This window comes from Ascaphus truei, chromosome 8 (genome assembly GCF_040206685.1).
Source record: "Ascaphus truei isolate aAscTru1 chromosome 8, aAscTru1.hap1, whole genome shotgun sequence".
In the NCBI taxonomy this organism is placed as follows: Eukaryota; Metazoa; Chordata; class Amphibia; order Anura; family Ascaphidae; genus Ascaphus; species Ascaphus truei.
Genome location: NC_134490.1, coordinates 28,219,037 through 28,234,158, shown reverse-complemented (window position 1 = coordinate 28,234,158; position 15,122 = coordinate 28,219,037). Strand labels below are relative to the sequence as shown.

Below are 15,122 nucleotides of genomic sequence, written 5' to 3'. Positions count from 1 at the left end.
TGACGCTACGCAGGAGATTGCCAATCTAACAAGTACTAAGAGAAAAAAGCATAAGTACCTCTCCAGTTTAGGAGTGAGAACTAACAGAGAAAGAAGCACAGAGTAACTTTATAATTTGCCACCAGTTCACATTTCTAACATGAAGTATGTCGTTGTATGGCGAACCTCGTCAACGGATGTGAATAAAGCTCTTTTTGTACTATTATATCAAGAGCTAGATTTATATGGAGATTGTCACGTGAGAAAAAGCTTATTAACATTTTACCATCTGGGTCCTTTGATTGAATAAAGCATGAGATAAAATAAATAGCATTTATTTACACAAAGAACACACAGCTTGAATTACAAAATGACCATGAATAAACACTTACAGGGATCGGGCAAAACAAAATAAAATGTCCACGGAATCAAATCCACAGAAATCAAGTCTCTAGGCATCAATTCCTGCGGGGTGATGCGCAAAAAGAGCTGTGTAACAGTCCTTGGCTAGTGGTGCTGCCTGCAATCAGTCTTACTCAGCCTGAAGGTAATATTTTCGTTCCCCACAATGCAGGATTAGTTAGCAAATCCTTAGTTCTAATGAACTTTTGAAGCAGGCTGCACCGCAAGCTGTAGCTTAGATGAATCTGATGGAACTTCTTACAAGATGGAACTAACCCCTGACTGGCTGCGCCAGGCTTTTTAAAAACACCAAAAGCCTATCTGTATCATGTGCAGCCAATCTTTTGCATGGGAACCAATCATCCCACCTATAGCAGAGTTCTGCCAGTCTCTATAGACCCTGGCTGAGAGCTTCAGTATAGCAACTAAGCATGTGTAAACATGGCCCTTCCCCGCTTAGCATACCAGACCACACCTACTTCCCTGGAGACCTAATGTCTGCCTGTCCCCTGACACCTAGCCACCTGTCAGGCCAAAATGTTCACCTCTACTCCTCCCCAAGTAACACCTTACAATGTTGGTTCTTTTGTTAAATCCGGGTCTCCCCAGACATGTCGGAGTCATCTCCATGTGATGCCTTAGAAGTCCTGGACTTAAGTTATGACTCACTGTACTTGTGAATCCCAAATGTGTCTGCTGCCCCTTTGAAGCTCCCCCTGCTTCCTATGCAAATGAATTGTTTATCCATACTAAATGTCTTCCTAAAACATTGCTGCAAAAACCTAACTTACACAGTTTTATTCTAACCCGACAACCATTTTCCTTACACACCAATTTATTTTATTTATTTATAAAATGTTTTACCAGGAAGTAATACATTGAGAGTTACCTCTCGTTTTCAAGTATGTCCTGGGCACAGAGTTAAGACAAATAGTACATGGTTACAAATAAAGTTACATAAATGAACAGGGTATACATTTATATACAAGCAGGGTTGCCACCTTCGACTGAAGGCCAACCCGGAGATTTTTCCAAAAAAATAGAGCACTTACCTCTGGCGTCCTCCCGGCATCTCCCCCTGCAACTCACTTCAATAAGGCAGCGAGCGTCACAACATCACGCGGCGTCAAGTTGCCATGACAACATGTGCCACATGACTTTGACGTAAAGTAGCATCTTGTTATATTACAATGTGTGTCACGTGATTCTGTTACGTCACGTGCCGTTCCTTTTGTTATGGCAACGCGGCATCATTTGACGCAGTGGTTGCAGGGGAAGATGCCGGAAGACCTTGCCACCACACAGAGGGTATAAACAAAAAAGACCACCCGCTCACTCTTAGTCTTACATATAATCTGGGTGCACTAGGGTAGTGGCAATAGCATAAAAAGAGGTCTCTTTCCTCAAAGACAGGGAATGTATATAAACCCCAATTACATGCACTCAGATCTAATTTGTTTGGAAATGGTATCAGTCTTGAGACTCAGAAATGCACTTGAAATACTGTTGTGAACAGTGTAATAAAAAAACCTTGCGGTAACCCCTATGAAAGTGTATTAGTGATATGGTTCAAATAATTTTTTATTTCTAACAAGATAAAAATAATGGGGCACAAAAATTGTTAAAAACGCATGGGGCATACTGTATAACAATGGAGGTATACTCTACTGTAGTATAGATCACTCAAAATGGAAAAATATTAGTGCTGTTATTAGCAGCAATCAATACAATATTGTTTACATTGCCCTGTAAATTAAATTGGGCACTCACCAAAGTATTGTTCAGACTGCCCTGTAATTTAACTACAACAATGCACATGTGAATATTAGGTTTCTTAAGTGTCCCAGCATCTAGATAAAGAGGGGGCTTTTTGGAGCCATATATACATTCCAGAGAGTCTTTATAGATTCAAGTGAGCAAGGGCTGAATGAAAAACCCTTTTAGGTCCGGTTATGAGTATTGTCAGGCTGATGCAGTTGCAGAGTATGGGATAAACAGTGGACAGCCAGGATAGGGAGGGTAGGTATTCCCTGATAGAATGGAGGTTAGTAACTCTGCAGCAGCACAGTCCTGGTAGTATAATTGCCTCACTCTGCTTAGGTACCTAGAGGTCAGACAGGTATGGGGGGAGGGGGGGGGGAAGTATCTCTCAGTTCTCCCTGCACTAGTAGCTGGCCGTCCAGGAAAGGAGAAGTGCCGGTAGGGGATTTCCCCTGCCAACAGCTGCGTGTGAGCAGGAGAAGCACCGGGTAGGGGATTTCCCCTGCTTACAGCTGAGTGCGAGCAGGGAGAAGCACCGGGTAGGGGATTTCCCCTGCTTACAGCTGAGTGCTGCACTGGTAGGTGGCCATCTGAGCACAGAGAAGTGCCGGGCTCAGGATTCCCTTAGTAACAGCTGAGTGCTTGTGTGGCGGATCGCCACACTGTCCGCATAGGCAGTACACAGCATGTCATGAGTAGTGACGTCAGCGGACTGCCCTCACCACCCGGAGGTTTACTAGGTAAACCCGTAGCCCGGAGACACCTGGTCAAAACCCGAAGTCTCCGGGTGAAACCCGGATTGGTGGCAACCCTGCATACAAGACATTGCATGCACAGTTAAAGAAAAAATATATTATAGGCTTATGAAACAGTTACAATAAACTCTTAACTTTATCCTGAGCTGGAGTAACGCCCCTGGACCCCTATACTTGATTCAGGGTACCTGGGCATTACTTGGGCAGTGTCCCTTTATCCAAGGGACCCTGTGTAGAGTGTGGGGATATACATTAACCCCTTATGCCCTGTGTAGGTTGAAGGTATTTATTAAACCTTAATACAGTGATATGGCCTTCTTCTTCCCAGCCGGGCGCATATAGACAATGTATACACATTCACAGGATTGCAGCCAGCAGTTGGCTGCAGAGCTGACACTCTACTCTTTAACTTAAAATGTAACCCCTACAACTCTCTCCACCTTATCCCTGGTGAATGTAACCCAGTTCCCTGCCTGGTCGTAATGTTCTGGTTTCTGCTGTTTTTGAGTAATAGTAGAACTGTTGCATATTTGAAGGTGGAGGGAAAGGTACTATAGTAGAGAGAGGAGTTGAAAATATGTGTGAGCGTAGGGATTAGAGTAGGAGCAAGACCATTGTAACCAAATGGGTGAGGTTTTAGTAGATGGGAGGGAATAGTGTCAAGAGGGCAAGTGGTAGAGGGAGAAGAGGAGATCAGCAGCGATACAGTACGTCCTCCTCTGTGACAGCAGAAAAAGCATCAAGGGTGGCAGGATGAGAATTAGGAAGAGGTGTGGGATGGGAAGAGGGAACAGAGGGGATGTTTTTAAATACTCAGCAAAGTCCTGAGGTAAAATTTTGAATGTGAGAGGAGAATGTGAAGTGGGAGCCAATCAATGTGATACCTAGGCATCGTGCTTGTGATACTGGGTGTATGATCTGGGTACTTGGTAGATATTTTTACCCAAATCTGACAACTACAGTAGAAGTATTTTTGATGTATTTTTTAAAGTTAGTCTTGTGAGCGGTTTGCAATCCCACAGTCGTCCAGTTGACTTTCTTATGAACCACTGAACAGTAAAGTATTTGTGAATCAAGTGTTTTCTTTACCTATATACCACCCTGTCCTTATCAGGGAGCCAATAAAGATAAGGGGAGGTGGATAGGGTGATCTCTCTACACAAGGACTTGCTGAATCCCCCAGATGAGACCCCCTTGAACATGCCACTGGATTTATTTCACTTTGGTCTTAGAGGGATTGCCCCTTCAAGTACAAATTGACAAATTGGGGTCTATTCACTGAAGTCTGGTCTTCAAAGGGTATTGTACTTCAGTGAACAGACCCCATTGTAAGCTATTATGGTCTTCAACAACTCCAACAAATGCCCCGATTTTATAAACAGGGCTGAGCCGTGGAGTACCTATTTACAGAATAAATCTAACAATGCAATAGTTCTCGGCCCAAGTGGTCAAGCAACGAGTAATATGGAGACCCGGGGTCTTCTTTACCTTTCCATATTTAATTTCTCATTTCTAACTATTACATTGTGCTTCATGTCGTTTATCCAGGAGACAAAAAAGACACTCTGTATACAGTAGAATCAATATGCCATCCTCAAAATCCAGGAGATATCCAGAGGGTACAGTATGAATTAGCAATTATTCATGCTTCAACTTTAAATGTGTTTACCACAAATGAGGGCAAGCTTGTAGATGAATCTGATTTACTATTCATTTTCTCAGTCATTTCAAAGAACTCTATTTAATGCTCATTAAAAATTAGAACAACGCCAGGCAGAAATCTGATGTGAATGCTCTCACTTGGGATAACGGATAGACAGTGAGAAGGCCACGTAGATCTTACAATCTAATTAGGGTGACCAAGGAACTAGGACATTCTTACTTTCCGTAAGTCACATCTATTAATGTAGCAGACATACCGCTCCCATGAAAATGCAGAAACCATAGCTTTATTGAAAACAACGGTTAGGGAGATAACGCACAAATTATTTAACAGTTTTATGTGTGTGTTATTTAGTGTTAACAGGGGTAATAAGGTCCGCTCCATCTGTATAACCTAAACAAAACAGAAACTGTAGCTTGGAAGTTACGGATCATTTATTTAAGTGTCTTCTTGGATGCAAAGTCTATCAAAATCTATTAGCTGGTGCTATACTGGCACTATTCATGACAGGCTCTGAAAATCTTTATAAAATACTTTATTATAGAGCCATAATATTAACGTTTTTACCTCACACAGTAGGCCTTCATCAGGAAAGCCTCCTGTATGAGGCCAAAACATTGGAAAATACGTCTTCAAAATCATATATTGAAAGAGATTTGAGTGTTGCCCAGAACATCTGTGAATATATGCGTGTTAGGAAAATATAGGATATTCCCACCCCGGGGTAGGTTTTCATATATCTGCTTTCTACCTCATTCCATTTTCTTATTACTGATTATAGTCTTTCTTACTTTTTTTGACAGGGTTATCTGGATTTAAATGGTAAGATATCTTCTTTAATAAGCCCACATCTGTCCTGATGCTACATTTTTAGCACAGTTGTAATGCTTTTACTTCTTTTTATTCTATTAAGGGTATAATTCTATGTAACCGAAGCAGCCGTTGGGGTTGTTTATTAAAGAAAATCCCTATAGACTTTAATGTAGGCTGTTGACCAAAAACGGAAGCTTCTGGATAAATATGTCTTGAAAGGCCCTAAAAGTAGTATGCTGTAATATAACTAAAATCCAGAACACTAAAATTGAGCAGCACAATTAGAATTAGAATTATTTTTGATGTACAGCAGTGCCCTGTAATGAATTTTTTTTTTAATTATAAAATAAATTGAATCTAATTTTGATGCTTCATTTTGAGTACTCTAAACCAGGGGAGCGCAATCTTTTTCCCTTGCGCCCCCCTGCCGGCTGTCCCCCTCTCCTCGCGCCCCCCCCTCCTTACCTTGGATCAGATGTTCTGGCGTCATGACGTCAAGTTGCCATGGCAACACGACATCACATGACCCCGCGGCATAATTTTTACGCCGCGTTGCTATGGTGACGCGTCACCAGAAAACTTCTGAACCAAGGTAAGAGAGCGTTACAGATACCTTCGCAGCTTCCCCGGCATTTAATGCCTTCGGGAAGCGCGCAGGGCCTCTGTAACCCCTGTGACCCCGCAGAGAATCTCGCGCCCCCCAGCCCACCAGTTTGCGCACCTCTGCTCTAGACATTGATTGCATTAACATTGTTGTGGCATTGCTGTTAGTCTGTCCATAGAAGCACCCAAGAATACAAGGCCTTTGAACTGGTGTGTTAGCAGACCACATTCAGTACTCAGCTATCATGGGAAGAGAGGAGCATCTTGGGATCTGTGCAGTGGCAAAATTTTGAGGCAACAAAAATTTCCGCTCCCCATACAGAGGCCGCGTTCTAGGGCCTATCGGGCGTGATGGGAACTTCCTTACCTGCTGCCGCCGCCTTCTTTCTGCAGCATCACACGACGTCTCGTTGCCATGGCAACATACCGCCGCGGCGTAAAATGACACGCAGTCTCATTGCCATGGCAACGAGACGCGGTATGACATTGCGTCTGTGACGTCCACAGCATCATTTGACGCTGTGATTTCAAAGAAGATGGAGGGCAGCAGAACGGAGGAGGCGGCACCAGGTAAGTGCCTAGGGGTGGCAGATCTGGAAAAATGGTCTTGCAGCTATGCGTCTAAATAGAAGTCTTGGGAAACTTTTCAAATCAAGCCACTAATTTTCCAGCTGAAAAGGCAGAAAGAGGGGACTCAGCAACCCATGTTGAAATCCAGGCGGTACAGCACCCTCAGGCTTCTACTTCCATGCATGGTGGATATACCATTTTTCTGTTACTGTATTATGAACATTTGCATAATTATATACAGTATATATACACATACATACACACATACAAGAAAAGAAAGAAAGCACACGGCTCATTATGTAAAAAAAAGTTTCACATTTAATAAAGGAAATAGGAAGGGAGGAAATAGGCTCACTCACAAAGGGAGAATAAAAACAAGCATTTAGTGAACAATATTGTCACTGCCAGCTGGATAAGTCCTCCGGTTGAAGTCTACGCTGTATATCTGCAAACAGCTTGTATAACCCGGGAACAAACTCAGCTGCACCTCAGAGATATTCCACGAGCAGCTGGTAGTTGTTGGCAAATCTCAGGTCTTCTGATCCTGGTAAACAGAGCAGCTGCAGTAAGCAATTCGCGCTCTCAGCCTCCTGCAGCAAGGGACACGATCTGGCCATGATCAAACCGTCCCAGAGTGATGACGCAATGACGCTGCTTCTTCCTGACGCGTTTTGTCACTCTGCGGCGACTGTTTCACAGGTGTGTGATTGGCTCATCTAACTAATGGGGATATATGTACCCTACGGGTTGCCGAGCAACCCGAACATAGCCGAAAACATATATAATGCCTAAATATCATAGAAAACTACTAAAAAACGAAGCCAAATAAAACAAAACAAGAAATTAATAATACTAACCATAAATCCTCCAAGATGTCAACAATATTTACGTTAAAAAGCAAACAAAAAGCATTTGTGCGAAATCCATATATATATAATATAAATATATACATATAGGCTAAACATGCATCATTAAACCCACATGATTGGTGCAAAGATATTCCACCAATTGTACCAGAAGATAACTTGTAAAAGAACAAATACAAAAATACAAATATGCAAATGTCTGGGAGAGAGTCATATCGCATCATAATTTGATGATGAAAAAACATACATATACATGTGTATACACAAATATATATATAATAAAATATATAGCATGTCAATTTACAAAAGCAATTTGCTGTAAACAACAAGAAGCAGAGAAGTTGATCTAAATTGAGCAGGACTGGACAATGGTGTGTCAAAATGACACTTTCCAGAGGAAGACGGAGAACTCTAGACGATAGTGCTAGTGTCTAGAGACTAATTGAATCCACCAAGGGCCAATGTGCCCAACTGGTAGATCAAATAAGTCTCTCTCTTGCACAACAGTTTGAAACGGTCACCTCCCAATGTCAAGGGTGAGATGTATTCCAAACCCATGATTTTTAATGTAACAGGATCCTTATTATGAATTAGATTTAAATGTATGAGTATTAACACCATTAATTATATTTCTACGGTATTCGAGAAAGCAAGTGCTAAGTGGGCACGTGGTGCGACCAACATATTGTTGGCCGCAACCGCAGGACAGTAAATAGAATATTTACATACTCCAGCAATTAATGTCACCTATGACTTTATGTTTATTGCCTTTAGAAAAATATGAAATTGTTAGCTGTTAGCAACCCTGTGGTGTAGCATATGGTATAGCTTTGCTACTATTATATGAAGGGTCATGGGTTCAATTCCTGCATGTGTATTATATAAAATGTATTCACTGTTGGGCTGTTATTGGTCAGAGAAGGGTCATGTGACCCTCCTCTGCGTTCAAAAGTCAAATTGAAGGCTAAGCACGTGGATACAGCCTGATGAAGAATAGAGGAGTGAGCTGCTGATGACAGATAAATCAATAAAGCATTGAATGTCATTTTTTTAAAAAAACCCTTGGAGATGTTTTAATATCTGGAACCACACTCGACCGCATTATAAGCGGATCCGCGTTGTAGTGGATCGCGCTATAACAGGATTGAGCTGTATATATATTCTTTTCAAAGTCACTTATATACAAACTTTTATTGTTTCTACAGGTAACTTTAAACAGGATGTAATCAATGAACCGCCTGAAAGCATGTACATAGATGATTTTAGACAGGTAAAACATTTAATTTTAATTGCTATTCTTAGCTATTTGGTTTGCACTTTTACTCTATACATATTGTAATACATTGTGTAAACATGTAATGTAACACTATTTATTTGTGTTTAAGCAAGAGTTATAATAATGCTGAAGGTAAAGATCTATTAAGTATGTAGAGTTAATGATCAATTATTACAGTAGGTGCTGAGCAATTTTTTTTTGTTGAAAGGTCTAAAATTAAAAAAATAAATAAAATATACTGGCCCAAAGTTCTACATGTATTAAACCTTATGGCAAAAGCTCGTTGTACTGTATTTTAAAAAGATTTAAGCAAATAAAAATCACTTCTGAGCACATTCACGTTTCAGTCAGGCCTGCAACCCTGCTTTTCACCATTATCTCTTCGCAAACAGTGCTTCCACTGCAGCTAGGGATTCTGGGAAATTACATGCAAATGAGCACACAGTGTCTCCTTTTGCTTAATCTCCTTTTTAACATGGTCCCATATATGCCACATTACACCGCTTTTCAGCACAGCCTGGATTAAAGAAGTGCATAGCCAGTAAAACCTATTCGCATCCACCATTAAACCTCCCGCCTTAAACCTTTTTCACTGACTGCCCCACACCTCTGGAATGCCCTTCCCCTCAATACCCAACTAACACCCACTCTATCCACCTTTAAGACCCACCTTAAGACACACTTGCTTAAACAAGCATATGAATAGCACTGTGGATAATACTGGACACATGATATAAAGCTTAGCCCCCTGCAGACGCACTTACCAGAACTCCCTTCTACTGTCTCTGTACGTTCTCCCTACCTTCCAATTAGACTGTAAGCTCCTTGGATAAGGGACTCCTCTTCCTTAATGTTACTTTTATGTCTGAAGCACTTATTCCCATTCTCTGTTATTTATATTATCTGTTATTTATTTGATTACCATGTGTATTAGTTCTGTGAAGCGCTATGTACATTAATGGCGCTATATAAATAAAGACATACAATAGAATACCATAACTTCTATAATGTGTGATTTAACAAATACTAATGCTGCAAAATTAGGACGGTGGGGTTTTTATTTTTAGTAAAAGAAACCCCTTTTTTTAATTTAAAATGGAAGTGGAATTGTACTGTACGTTTATTAATAAAAATAGCAGTAGTGTGGGTGTAAAAATCAAATAAAAAGTAGTGGTACGCTTTACGCTCAGTACTTTAATAATACTTCAACCAGTGGTATATATACTCGACTACATACAATAAATAAATGGATGCTTAAGTCTTACATTTCTATTTTGCAGAAAGGAGGACAGTTACATGAGATTGTGTCCGTGAGAATGAGCCTAAATATCAGGAGAAAAATAAAGGCATTATTCCATGAAAATGTATTGGGAACTGAGACCATTTTGAATGGTTCTTATACAACTACACTGGTAAGTTATATAACATATAACGTTTTTTTTTTTAATTATTACTGTATTATTATTATTATTATTATTTTTACACAAATATTTTGTACATTCAAAACAAAATAGGTTGTTTAAACTAAACTTTGTCTCTTTGATATTCTAGTACAGAATAACATGGATGCAGCACCCATATAGGCAAACAAGCACAGGCTTAACATTTCTGATCCTCAGTTCTGTGTGTTCAACTGCATTAGTGTTTCTGCTGCATTGTGTACCAGTGTATGATAGGGCATGTGTGCTGCACGGGTAAAAAGCATTAGCAAGGTCAGCAGCTAGGAATGGAATGGGGGCACCGTCCAAAAATTGTTCTTACAAAATATTTTACCCTGTTTGAATCCCCTGATTATATATTTTATGCTAATTTTGACTTTCAAACTCATTAAGATAACGATAACAGTGGTTGCCATGGTAACAGCTGTTGCCAATTACACAAAAAGTATCAAAACTCCCCCCAAAAATGAATATTTTGATCAACTTAAATGTTAGAAACAGACCAACACAATATAAACTAATCAGGATAGGTTATGACCTTGGGTTTTTTTTTTGTGTGGGGGAGGGGGCATTTCCTGCTATAACCTTTATAGTATCAGGGATCCAGTGGCACCAAAATGCTACTGGACCTCCAGCACTTCTGTGCCATGTGGTCACTAGAGGAGAGATCACTTGAACGTTTTGGTTGGGTTGACCACTCGGATCGGTCACCCTGATCAGCCTATACAAAAGTACCAAGTGCTTATGACGTACCTGGTATGTGATCAGGGCACTGTAAGGGTTAAATACAAAACCATAAGCACATTCTTCTGCCATTGGTTAATCTTTTTAATATAATATTTTATAGGTGTCGTATCCTTTCAGTACATACTCCACTACCTTGGATAAGATTAATACCAACGTTGACTTGTACAGATTCCTGTCTTACTTGGAGCAGATAACTTCAGCTTTGCACTATCTTCACTCACAAAATATTTTGCACTGTGATTTGCGCTGCTGTTATATTTACGTAAATCACCATCAGGTATGCGGTATTCGTCACTTTTACTTTTGTGATTATTTATGTAACAAATGACCAGACATTGGCCGGGATTCATGAAGCCGCGTTTCTGGACATTGTGCCCAATCTGGTTGTAGCTGCCATTGACTTACATTATTTATTTATTTATAAAATATTTTACCAGGAAGTAATACATTGAGAGTTACCTCTCGTTTTTTTTGTTTTTTTAACTTAATTTTTATTAAAAAAATTTAGGGAGAGGGGGGAATGAAGAAAATAAAAAATGGGGGGGAGGGAAGGGTACAAAAAATAGAGGTGGGAGAAAGTATACATTCATTTACAATTTTACCTAACAAGACTTCTTAAGATATTCTATCACACAGTTAATATAGTTACTTCAAAAACCTTACTTACACAGTTTTATTCTAACCTGACAACCATTTTCCTTACACACCAATTTATTTTAATTATTTATAAAATGTTATACCAGGAAGTAATACATAGAGAGTTACCTCTCGTTTTCAAGTATGTCCTGGGCACAGAGTTAAGACAAATAATACATGGTTACAAATACAGTTACATAAATGAGCAGGTTATACATTATATACAAGACATTGCATGCACAGTTAAAGATAATTTATATTATGGGCCAGTGAAACAGTTACTGACCAGATTAAAATGTGTGACAGCCTTAGATTTGAAAGAACTTAAACTGGTGGTGGATGTGTGTACATGGCAGTTACTGGCAAATCGGATGTGTGTGCGTCAGCTTGAGATTTGAGGAGTGACATCAGGGGGACTTGGGGAGGAGTTATAGGACTTTTTTTATTTTGTATTTGCAATTTTAAAAAATACCCCATGTTTGAGGTGGCGTAAACTTTTCTGGCTAACATTATGCAAACACAAACAGAAAATGGAACAATGCCTCAAAACAAACTTCTATTCCCACTGTCTTTACATTGATACACCTCCCACATAATATGTCTAAAAAAATGCATTTAGTTAATAATATTTTTCTTTGAATTGTAAATGTATTTTAAGACTGATATGTCTTATTTGTCTTCTCTTTCCACAAGGACAAATTAAAAGTCGCTCATTTTGGAAGAGCTGTTTCTTTGGAAGGCAAACAGACTCATCTTTATAAAATGATGCCTTCTGATGCAGTGAAATGGTATTTGTACAGTATCTTCTCATTATCGCTGCCATGTGTATTGTAAAATGTGAGATTGATAAAATGTGAGATTGATTATTCTCAGATTGCTGCACAGTCGTATGACTCTTAGTAATGAATGTTTGGAAGCAATTTATTAGCGTTATTATTAACTTTTGTTGACCAGGAACTCACATTATAGGCAATGCATACAGTTTGTTTAATGTGGTTGCAATATAGTGATTTAAAACATAACAGGGAAAATAAAACGATGTAGTACTTAAAATGTATTTAAGCTTAGCCGCTGTTATATGCTTTCTTTACTATGTGTGTCATGGATAGAACAGAGGGAAGAGTAAAGGATATCAGGAGAGCGTATTACTTCGTGAAGGATCGAATGAGCACGAAATTGAAATATAAAAAGCAGCAGTGAGCCCAGGGAGGGCTAAAGACCAAGTTAAGAGGAACATGGTAGATTCTGAAACAGTTGAAAAGGGGGGAATTTGGATGGCGGAAAAATGAAAGACAAGTGTTGGCAGTTAATGGCATAAGATTGGAGGGAAATTGAGACTTGGAAAGGATACGTAGATTGATGTATTATCAGAGTAGACATGATAAGGTAAACTACGCCAGCTACACCTTCTTTGATACTGATGGAAAGTAGGAATGGAGAAGAGGCAGTAAACACAAAAGAGACATTGAAAGAGTAGATAGTCATATAAGAGGTGAACCATGAGAGGATTCGCATGAATATCTGACCAGAGGAACTCATACACTAGTCCAGGTTTTAGGTTGGTATAAAGAGGGAATATTTAGCTATATATGTAAGTAAACATATACAATATATGTAATAGTATAGTACCAACATGGAAAAATGAACCCCTGCCCTAGAGAGCTTATAACATGACTTACACAGGAATTAATGACATTCTAGTTATCAATTACATTGTAGATATGTATAAGTAATGACCAGTGGTTTTCAAACCTCTCCTCATGCTGCTGGGTTAGTCCAGGTTTTTACCCAGTATGCAAATGCTTTGGTTGTTCTTATGACTTGGTGTGGCCAGTGGTCCGAAGGAGAAGTTTGAGAGCTGTTGCTCTATTTCAGTGATTCCCAACAGGGGTCTTGAAACCCCTAGAAGTTCATGAGGTATCTCTAAGGGGTTTGCCGCGAAAAAATATTTAATGGCGGATACCTGTATAGTGGGTTTCTGAGCTCGTGTGGGGACTGTGCACTTTTTAAGGCCCCAACGGCATCTTAGAGTGGGTGGAATAGCTGTCAACTACAGCAGGAGCATCCAAAGTCGCTTTGCATCCACAGCTTAACTTTGGAAGCTCCCGTAGTGATTGACTGCTATACCACCCGTGCTGTCTGCACACACTGAGGTGCAGTTTATTAAGGGTGTTCCCCCCATGAGCTCAGGACACAATATTGCCTGGGATCAGTCAAACAGTTGTGTTAACAATTGTCTGGTGAGTAGGAAATACGATTTATTAATTACGGGTCACGGAACAATTATTTTTTAGCAAGAGGTGCACAATATAAAAAGTTTGGGAACCATTGCTCTATTCCATCTTAATTGTATGTTTGATTTTTACTTCTAAAACCAGAGACATAACATAAAACACAGACAAAGCTCAGTGCACATCCAGAAAAACTTATATACGGTACAGTGCCTAAATATACATGTATAAATAACTAATAAATAAAATGGTCTTTTAGTTTAACATTTTGGCCAAATTGTTGTAAGCCCTTGAGCCAAACTTCACGGCAGACCACGTTCAAGGGTCCCTACACTAATATAAATTCTTAATAACCTGTGCATTGTGCAGCTAGTCTTGGCTGTTTTGGAGGGTGGCAACCTCCTATCCAATTGAAGCTCACTCCCTCCCACATTTAAATGGTTAAAAGCTCACTCCATGGCATCTCCCACTATCAGGGGAACTTGCCTGCATGCAGTGTGATTGTGACAAATCTATTACAGAGTGCTTTTCCTGGTAATGTACAGGTTAATAAAAGCTTCAATCAGACTTAGAACTTTTGCAACTTATATTGACAGATTTATTATAAATCATTTTTCCTGGCAATGCACAGGTTATTAAGAATTTATATTAGTGTAGGGACCCTTGAACGTGGTCTGCCGTGAAGTTTGGCTCAAGGGCTTACAACAATTTGGCCAAAATGTTAAACTAAAAGACCATTTTATTTATTAGTTATTTATACATGTATATTTAGGCACTGTACCGTATATAAGTTTTTCTGGATGTGCACTGAGCTTTGTCTGTGTTTTATGTTATGTCTCTGGTTTTAAATATAAATTGCCATGCTCAGTAGCACTCCTCTGTGAAACTTATATGCTTATATATATGTTGTGGGTATTTTGGGGGTTCAATTTGAGCTTGTAGGTGTTCTGTATGTTTTATAATTCTTGTGCAGCTAGTCTTGGCTGTTTTGGAGGGTGGCAACCTCCTATCCAATTGAAGCTCACTCCCTCCCACATTTAAATGGTTAAAAGCTCACTCCATGGCATCTCCCACTATCAGGGGAACTTGCCTGCATGCAGTGTGATTGTGACAAATCTATTACAGAGTGCTTTTCCTGGTAATGTACAGGTTAATAAAAGCTTCAATCAGACTTAGAACTTTTGCAACTTATATTGACAGATTTATTATAAATCATTTTTCCTGGCAATGCACAGGTTATTAAGAATTTATATTAGTGTAGGGACCCTTGAACGTGGTCTGCCGTGAAGTTTGGCTCAAGGGCTTACAACAATTTGGCCAAAATGTTAAACTAAAAGACCATTTTATTTATTAGTTATTTATACATGTATATTTAGGCACT

General features: G+C 39.5%; 1 protein-coding gene across 5 annotated transcripts in view; it reads left to right on the top strand.

The window, feature by feature from the left end:
• Positions 1-15,122, top strand: part of LOC142501290 (uncharacterized) — a 54,399-nt gene that overhangs the window by 31,248 nt on the left and 8,029 nt on the right. For 4 of the 5 annotated variants that reach the window (XM_075611012.1, XM_075611016.1, XM_075611014.1 and 1 more), the window contains 6 exons: positions 4,446-4,516; positions 5,364-5,382; positions 8,618-8,682; positions 9,969-10,100; positions 10,975-11,151; positions 12,204-12,298. In XM_075611012.1, coding sequence (XP_075467127.1) covers positions 4,446-4,516; positions 5,364-5,382; positions 8,618-8,682; positions 9,969-10,100; positions 10,975-11,151; positions 12,204-12,298 — 559 coding nt within the window. The remainder of the gene's footprint in view (positions 1-4,445; positions 4,517-5,363; positions 5,383-8,617; positions 8,683-9,968; positions 10,101-10,974; positions 11,152-12,203; positions 12,299-15,122) is intronic. The other variant, XM_075611015.1, reaches the window with a different exon arrangement.